General features: G+C 47.1%; 1 protein-coding gene across 1 annotated transcript in view; it reads left to right on the top strand.

Moving 5' to 3' along the window:
• Positions 1–1,759: 1,759 nt before the first annotated feature.
• MED17 (mediator complex subunit 17) overlaps positions 1,760–8,565 on the top strand; it is a 23,163-nt gene continuing 16,357 nt past the window's right edge. The window contains exons 1-5 of the mRNA XM_006018642.3: positions 1,760–2,221; positions 2,332–2,498; positions 4,398–4,617; positions 6,270–6,406; positions 8,207–8,291. Coding sequence (XP_006018704.1) covers positions 1,990–2,221; positions 2,332–2,498; positions 4,398–4,617; positions 6,270–6,406; positions 8,207–8,291 — 841 coding nt within the window. The 5' untranslated portion in view covers positions 1,760–1,989. The remainder of the gene's footprint in view (positions 2,222–2,331; positions 2,499–4,397; positions 4,618–6,269; positions 6,407–8,206; positions 8,292–8,565) is intronic.

Consider the following 8,565-nt stretch of genomic DNA (forward strand, 5'->3'; position numbering starts at 1 on the left):
CCGGGGATAGAGCAGGCCTGGCTGGTAGAAGGTCCGGGGTAGAAAGTGCGGTAGGTCAGCTGGTCAACCTGGGGCTGCTCCCCTCAGCTCACCATGCTCCAGAGAGGCTGACTGGGCCATGAAGGTGCATCAGCACAGGGCTAGCCAGCAGGCAACCCCCACAATGAAGCACCCTCATGCCCTAGCCAGCTGGGGCAGCGTTTACATGTGCGTTGCTGCAGAGTTTTTTTTACTCCACACCAGAATAGTACTTGTATTTACTTGTACTGAGATGCCAAGCCTTGAGATATAGTTGCAAATACTATAGTCAGACTTCTTTGTCTAAGCCTTCAATAGCTTCCCAGTATCTACTATGCAAAGGCAGAGATAGAATATATATAATACAGTAAGGTCATTTGATGATGCATCTAATTTCTAATGTATGAAGTCAATGCAGTGACATTTATGTTAGCTAGGGAATTAGTTATCTGGCAAGACTTAAGCAACTTTCCAGAAAGAGAATCAGCCCTCCAAAGACTAATAAAGAAGTCATTTTCCATTCTTCTTACTGACTAGTTAAAGAATTAAAACATTTTATTAGAAAGGCTATTTTGAGAATTGAATTACTGATATAAAAGGTAGGTTTTTGGATTTATTCAACATCAAATTTCAACCCTTAATAAATCTAAATTTCATCAAGACGATGTCTCAGAAAATGGATTGAGGGAAAAGTAGTTTTAAAAGATCCCCAACTATTAAATATGTCTCAAGAATTTTCTAACTCACTCCCCACCCCTTCTCCCAAAGGACTGTTTCAGCGCACACAGCATACTCCTAAATGTGCTACATAACTTCAGCTCCTAAAACAGGTCTGCAGAAGGTCCTAGCCAGTGAAAGGATAACAACTATTATAGTTTCATAGTTTCTAGGGTCGGAAGGGACCTGGGCAGATCATCTAGTCCGACCCCCTGCCATGGCAGGAAAGAGTACTGGGGGTCAAACGACCCCAGCAAGATGGTCATCTAACCTCCAAATCCAACCAACCAACCATGAAAAGAGTATTTCTTTCCTTCCAAGGAGAAAAGAAGTTATAACAGCCCTCTGAGCGACCTACTCCCTCCACGTTGCCCCATTCTTAACTTTTACAGCACTCACCATGACTTGTTCAGTGCATCTCTAACACTGACAAGTGCATCATCTAGCACTGACAAGATGAAACAAGCCCCAAAGCAGTAGCAAGACAAAGCAACCTGCCGTTCCTCTGACAGTATCACATGTCCTAGTGAAACAAAGCTATGAGCATAGCCAAGAAATAAAATTTAAGTTTTTCTTGGAATGATTTTGGCTAATGCAAGTTACCAACCACTTCTCCCACTAAAATTGTTCAGACCCTTCATCCTAGAGAGGAGACATGCTGTACTCTCGCTAATTAAGACACACTTTTGAAAAAAAGACTGGTTTTCTAGACACAGCCTGCACCTGAAAGGGGAGTAAAAATAATAAATAAAAGAAAATAAAAATCAATAAAACAAAAACAATAATAAAGATAAATGAAATCAAATAATAACATAAAATAAAATGAAATAAATAAAATAAAATAAAGATTAAATGAAATTATAATGAAATAAATAAAAGATGAAAAATAAATATATAAACCAACAACATAACATGAAAATGCTAAATATATATACCAACAAAATAAGATGAAAATACTAAATAATAAATATATAAGCCAACAAAATAAAATTAAAATAACTAAAAAGTAATATAAAAAATAAAAAAAAAACCCCGAACGCACCACCCCCGGTCCGGGGCTCGCGTTGCATAGGATCGGGCCCCTCCAGCTGTACCCGGCGCTCGATCGCACTGCGGCTGCGCGGCGGTCGCGCCCGAGGCGGCATGTCCTCCGCCGGCGCCCGTAGCGGCCTTGCGCCTGCGCAGTGGTGGGGCCGGTGGGGCCTGTAGGTGGGCAAGCGGCGCGGCACGGCACGGCACAGCACGAGGGGCAGGATGTCGGGGGCGTCGGCAGTGCGGATCAGCATCGAGTCGGCCTGCGAGAAGCAGGTGCAGGAGGTGGGGCTGGATGGCAGCGAGACCTACCTGCAGCCGCTTTCCATGTCGCAGAATCTGGCGCGCCTGGCACAGCGCATTGACTTCAGCCAGGGCAGCGGCTCCGAGGAGGACGAGCCCGGGCCCGGCGGCCGCGACTGGGCCTCGCCCGGCGACGCTGAGGACGAGGAGGGTGAGTGGGGGGGCGGTCTCCTAGGCGACGGCCGTTGGGGCCGCGGGGGGGCGCAGTCTCCTAGGCGACGCCTGGGCCCTGAGCGTTCGCTTCTCCCGTGCATGCGCCAGGGTTGGTGAAATTCCAGCCGTCGCTGTGGCCCTGGGACTCGGTGCGGAACAGCCTGCGCAGCGCACTGACCGAGACCTGCGTGCTCTACGACGTGCTCGGCATCCTCAAGGACAAGAAGTTCATGACCCTCGACCCCGTCGTGCAGGACCCGCCACCCCCCAAGCAGGTATGGCTACCTCTGCACCCGCGCTCTGCCTGCCCCAGCGCTTGGTCCTGAAGCCCCGGTGGTTTTGGAGCTCGCTGCCAGTTCTGCTGCCCTTTTAACTTGGTGCCTGGGGCGGATGTCCCTTTTGCCCATCCCTAGTGATGCTGCTGGGGTTGCCTACACCGGTTGCTTTCCACAAACGCATTGTTGTTAGCGGGACGTGCCTCATCTTGCAGCACCTTTGGGTAGGGTTACCATACATCTGGGGTTTCCTCTTTTTGAGCTCTCTGGTCACTGTCCGGGTGGCTTTTTACATCTGCCCAAATGTCCTGTTGCAGCCCCAACCCCCCTGCCCTGACAAAAGGTCCGGGATTGTGCTTTGCTCCGCTGCTGGGAGCAGGGGGAGGGCAATCGGTTGCAGCAGGGAGCACAGCTGTCCCTGCCTGCAGCTGCAGAGGTGGGCGCAGACCCATGTGGTGCTCCCTGCTGCCTCCTGTCGCCTCCCTCTGCTCCACCTGCAGACCAAAGCTGCACACTAAAGCAAAATCCCAGACCTTTAGTCAGGGCAGGGGCTGCAACAGTGTAGGGGGGGCGAGGGGTTGCCTGATCCTCCACCAGGGATGCATGACAGGTGTCCTCTTTTTTGGATCTGGAAATATGGTAGCCCTACCTTTGGGAGCAGATAGCTGGCTCGTATGTGTCGGCACAGGGAGCATGACCTGAGCCTCAGCCAGGTGCAGATGATGAATCGCTGCACTGCGAGGTCATGCAGGTTGCTGTTTTGTTTTCAGATCCCTTTTCAATTAGAAAAGTAGCTTCATAGAGTTTTGTGGCATGACTCTGCAACTGCCCAGAGCAGGGGTGCCAGGTCCAGCCTCTGGGCCCTGGTGCTGGCCCTGGATGTACAGCTGACCTACACTTGGCACATGCCAGACTGGCCCTACATGCAGGACCCAGGACATGCACTGCATGCAGTGCTCACTCCAGGGCCCACACTGTATACAGCACCTGTGTAGGGTCAGTCCAGGGTCCTCCCTGCAAGGCTGGATCCAGTGCCCACTGGGCCAATCCTAGACTGTACTGCACTTGGTGCCCACTCAGTCGTTCCAGGACCCATGTTGCACGTGATAACCACCCAGGACCAGCTGAAACCGGCGTTGCATGCAGCTCGTGTCCCAATCCAGCCAGAGTGAGCACCACGTGCAGCACAGTCCCAAACCAGCATTGCGGGGGGTGGCCATTCTGGCTGTTCATCAAGCCCATGAACCAATCTTGTGCCATATACTTGGCCCACCAAGCCAGAGGAGTTTGACACCCCTGGTGTAGAGTAATGGTTCTCAATCTTTTTAGACTTAAGGCACCCTATCTGGTTTTTTGAGTTGAGCAGCACCCTGTTTCAAAAACTAATTGATGTATTACAATCAATTACTGCTTGAAGAGGGGCTGGGGAAGGAGGAGGAGCAGCCAGCAGGAAATAGCTTGTGGTGCAGTGAGGGGTGGAAGGAGGGGCCTGCATTTACCTCCTCACCTAAGCTTTTCACCTATCTCCTCTTTCCAGAATGCAGCACCCTTCAAAAACTATCACAGCACCCCAGAATGCTGCTTGTACCATGGATGAAAATCATTGGCCTAGAGGGTTGTGCACCCCTGATATAGCTCCTACTTTGTTATCTGTTGGCTGAAAGGGTAGTGCTGAGACTCATTTTGGTCTCAGTGGTCTGTGTGCAGAGACTGCCAATACAGTTGTTTATTAGTATAGCGTGAGGCATTAAATTCTTTTCAAATAAGTTACTGAACAGCCAGCAAAAATAAGTACCAGCATTTTGCATTACCATCAACAATTTCTAGTAATGATTGCTTTGAAGATGTTTTTTCTCATAAATATTTACTTCCATTCAATGTTTATTTTCACGTTTCTAGAATCCTCAGTTTTTACAGTTGATTTCAAAAAAGAAGTCACTAGCTGGAGCAGCACAAATCCTGTTGAAAGGAGCAGAAAGGTTATCTAAATCAGTAGCAGAAAACCAGGAAAATAAGCGGCAAAGAGATTTCAACTCTGAGCTGTTGAGACTGAGACAACACTGGAAGCTGAGAAAAGTAGGAGACAAAATTCTTGGGGATCTGAGCTACAGAAGTGCAGGTATGGTAGGTTATTGCTTATCAGGAATCTCAAATTTTGATATTTCAAGAAACAACTGATAAATAATTATTCTATTCTAATATAATAAAGGGCTTAATCTGTCTATCTTTCCGTAAGACTTTTGGTCAACTGCGCACGTGCCGCTGAGAGGGCGGGTGGCAATTGGCTGTGCGGACCCAGGCAGGGAGGAGGCGGAGGTGGGCGGGTGTGTGGGTGGAGGCATGTGTGCACTCAGCAGCTGGGAGGGAGGGAGGGAAGGCGCCCCTGCTAGCTGCTCAGTGGAGGAGGTGGAGGCAGAGACAGATGAGAGGTGGGGGTGCACGCACCCACCCAACAGCTGGTGGCGGGGCAGGGGGGAGAGCCCCGCTGCTCAGGAGGAGGCAGATGCAGGCAGGGATGGGAGGCACTGGACCCCCCCCCCCCCCCCCCCCCCCCCCCACTTTGCTGGTGGGTGGTAGTGGCACAGGGAGTGTTTACACTCCTTTGTTATTTTAAATCCATTATTCATGACTGGCAATTTGTTAGTATTATATAAACCGTTTTAAATTATAAAGGGGAGAGGAATTATTTATGAGCTGACATGAATAAGAAAGGAGCAAAGAGAAGAACTTGCTACTTAACAGGAGAGAAATTGAGGCACTGAGGTGGCTAAGGAATTGATTAGAGCCGTTGCCTTTTTGGTACCTAGAAACCAAGTGTGTTGAAATATTAAAAAATATACAATAAGGAAGAATCTTGCATTAGCTATAGACTGGATTGGATAAGTGCTAGGTTTTTTTCACCTTTTTAATTTGATGTTTGAGATTTGTTCTGTAAAGTAAAAAAAGAAAAGTTGTGTGTCACCTTTTCTGAATTAAGATCCTGATTGTATCTGAAGTATAAACTTTCCAGTATTAACTTGTATTTACTAGAATATTGAATGAGTGAATTATGTTTTACTTAGTTAATGTAAGTTTCCTATTCTGTTTTGGAGCCATGATACAGTAGACACAAAAATGCTGTTTGTGTGGCAGTAACTCTAAGGTAATATTGTCCTAGTTAAAATATTGCTCCTGAAAATACTGCTACAAGTGCTGAATTCCACACCTGAGTAGTCCCACTTTAAGCATGTACATGTTGTTATTCACTTCAAGTTAAGCATTTGCACAGGTACTTGTGAGTAAAGGAGAATATAGCACCGGTCTAAGTTAAAAATGAATCATTGCTTTTTATGCATTATGAGGAGACAAATTAATTATTTTGACTGCCTGGGAGTAAGATATTTTGCTGCAAAGTTGTTTTTGTTGGCAAGAACCAGGTACCAAGATGTACAAAAAAACTCTCCCCTCCTCTTCCCACCTCTCTCAGAAAAGCTAAAAATACTTCACTGTCCACACTGTCCATTTCAACTGTTCTACTGTGTTTTCGTAATGTTATCTGGTAAAGCTTTTTACACTAAAATTATGGGGTGAAGAGAATACATTGTGCTGAGGCGCACTTAATTTTCAAGAAACAGCCAAGTAAATCAAATCTAAGTAATACTCCTTTTGCGTGGTACAAATGTGTGAGGACTTCCTATAACAAAAACATTTGCTTTTGAAAGTTTCCGTTGTTCACAGGAACATGCATGTTCTACGACACAACATGTACATCCCTGTTCTTCCCTTTTTTAGGATCCCTCTTCCCTCATCATGGCACGTTTGAAGTGATAAAAAACACAGACATTGATCTGGATAAGAAAATCCCTGAAGATTATTGTCCACTGGATGTTCAGATTCCAAGTGATTTAGAGGGATCAGCCTATATAAAGGTGTGCCAAATATATATAGTATAATTTCTACATTATTTACACCCCAGGGAATTATGCACAGAAAAACTCAAAATTATGCAAAATTAATTACTTTTTTTAACAACTTAAACTAAATACAGTAAAAGCCCTGTTATTGGGCATGAGTGGGGAATGCTGGGTGCCGGTTATGTAAAAATTCCAGTTATCTGGGTCATGCAGGGCAGAGGGGGGCAGCGGCAGCCGAAAATTCTGATTATTAGAGTATTCTGTCTTGTAGAATGCCACATAACAGGGATTTTACTGTATAACAGTATTTGAGCCTTCTTTAAAAATATATGCAGGTACTTTGTATGGTTGTGGGGTATTTGGGGGGGGATTTGTGAAGGTGTGGGAGGGGTATGGGTGTGTGTGGGCTTTGTGGAGGGGATTTGTGAAGGTGTGGGAGGGTGGAGTGTGTGGGGGGATTGTGAAGAGGGGTGTGTATGGGCTTTGTGGGGAAGTCTGGGTATGACAGTATGTGGGTTTTGTGGGCATGTGGGGGAGTTGTGAAGGTATGGGTGGGTGTGGGCCCCCCACCACACCACACATCCTTCCACCCCTATGGTGCAGAGCCCCCACCACTGGCAGAGGCAGACAGAGCCCTCAGCTGCTCACGCCTCATGGAGCCCACCTTGCCCAGTGGCATGCAGCCCATACCCACCCACATGCACCACAATACCCACCCTCTGCCCCTCATAGTCAGGAGCTCCCCTCCCCACTTACCCAGCTGTCCAGTCATGTGGCTCTGTGCCTCCACATAATGGGGCTTCCAGCTGAAATCAGGCTCCCAGCATGTGCTGGCCGGGAGCGATATGCGGACCCGTCCTTGTGCACGCGGGCTGTGGCCAGCAGCCCGGGCACGCAGGGTCGGAGAGGACCGGTGGCGAGCTAGAATCAGTCACGGACGCGTAATGGTTGATTTTAAAGATTATTTACTTACACCAAAGATGGTCGTGGTGTAGGCTGGACAGTTTCCAGGTTCAGCTCCGCTTAAATCCTCGTTAGAGGACTACGACAATTCGTTCTTTGCCCCGGAGTTATTGAAGCTCCGCGGGTTCGGTAGTTTCTTGTACAGGAAGGGATACGTCTAGGAATTTATCGGCGACGGGGAGAGGCTAGAGGCTGTTCGTTCTTTTCCCCAAAGTTGTTGAAGCTCCGCGGGTTCGGTTATCAGGCCTCTATTGCCTTTTAAGAAAAGCGTTGGGTCCGTAAGGATCCGCAGCGCTTGGAGATCTTCACGCTCTCCCTCTCGAACTCCAATTGCTCTCTGTCCAACTTGGGCGGAAACCACCCAAGCTCTTTATACGGCTAGCAAGCCAATCGCTAGCCGCCACGTGTGCATGTATTAGAATCAGCCAATAATGTGGCACGAATCTTCATACAAATGGCAGGAACTCCTTTGCACCGTGCATTTCCTGGATGCCAAAGAAATGCACCATGCAAAGAAAGCTACAAATTTGGCGGGAATACTCCGTTGCACCGGGGTTCTCCTCTGCAGCAGAAAACTCCACCGTGCAAAGAAGCTGCAATTTAGCGGGAAAATAATTTAGCAGTGCCGAAGCACACACAAACAAAAAATCACAACTTTGGGTTGTGACACCAGCATGCTCCCAGCCCCATGGAGGTGGAGGCACAGAGCCTGCCATGGTTAAATGATGCAAAATAATGCGACTATGCATGGTCATGCCTTTTATGCGCAAAATTGCATAGTTCCCCAGGGTGTAATTATTCATGTACTGGTATGCAAAATGAGGCAAAACAATCTCCTTTTTTCTTGTACAGGTTTCTATTCAAAAGCAAGCTCCAGATATAGGTGACCTTGGCACAGTTAACCTCTTTAAAAGACCTCTGCCAAAATCAAAACCAGGTACCATTTGTTAAATTTCACTCTCTAGGGGTTTGAATTTTAATGCTTAATGAGGAAGTATTTGTGGTGGTAGAAAACAAGAACAGAGGGACATTTTTTTATTCTTGATTTAGTAGAAATTCTATACTAGATTAAGGTTGAGGTTTTGCAAATATGGCTCCCTCAAAATGGCTACATAAATATAATGGTTCTGAAGGTCTAAATATCATTTGACTTTCATTCATCCACTTAGCTGCTGAAGTAAAGCTATTGACTCATTTGTCATTTCCTGCTG

This window comes from Alligator sinensis, unplaced genomic scaffold (genome assembly GCF_000455745.1).
Source record: "Alligator sinensis unplaced genomic scaffold, ASM45574v1 scaffold116_1, whole genome shotgun sequence".
NCBI lineage: Eukaryota > Metazoa > Chordata > Crocodylia > Alligatoridae > Alligator > Alligator sinensis.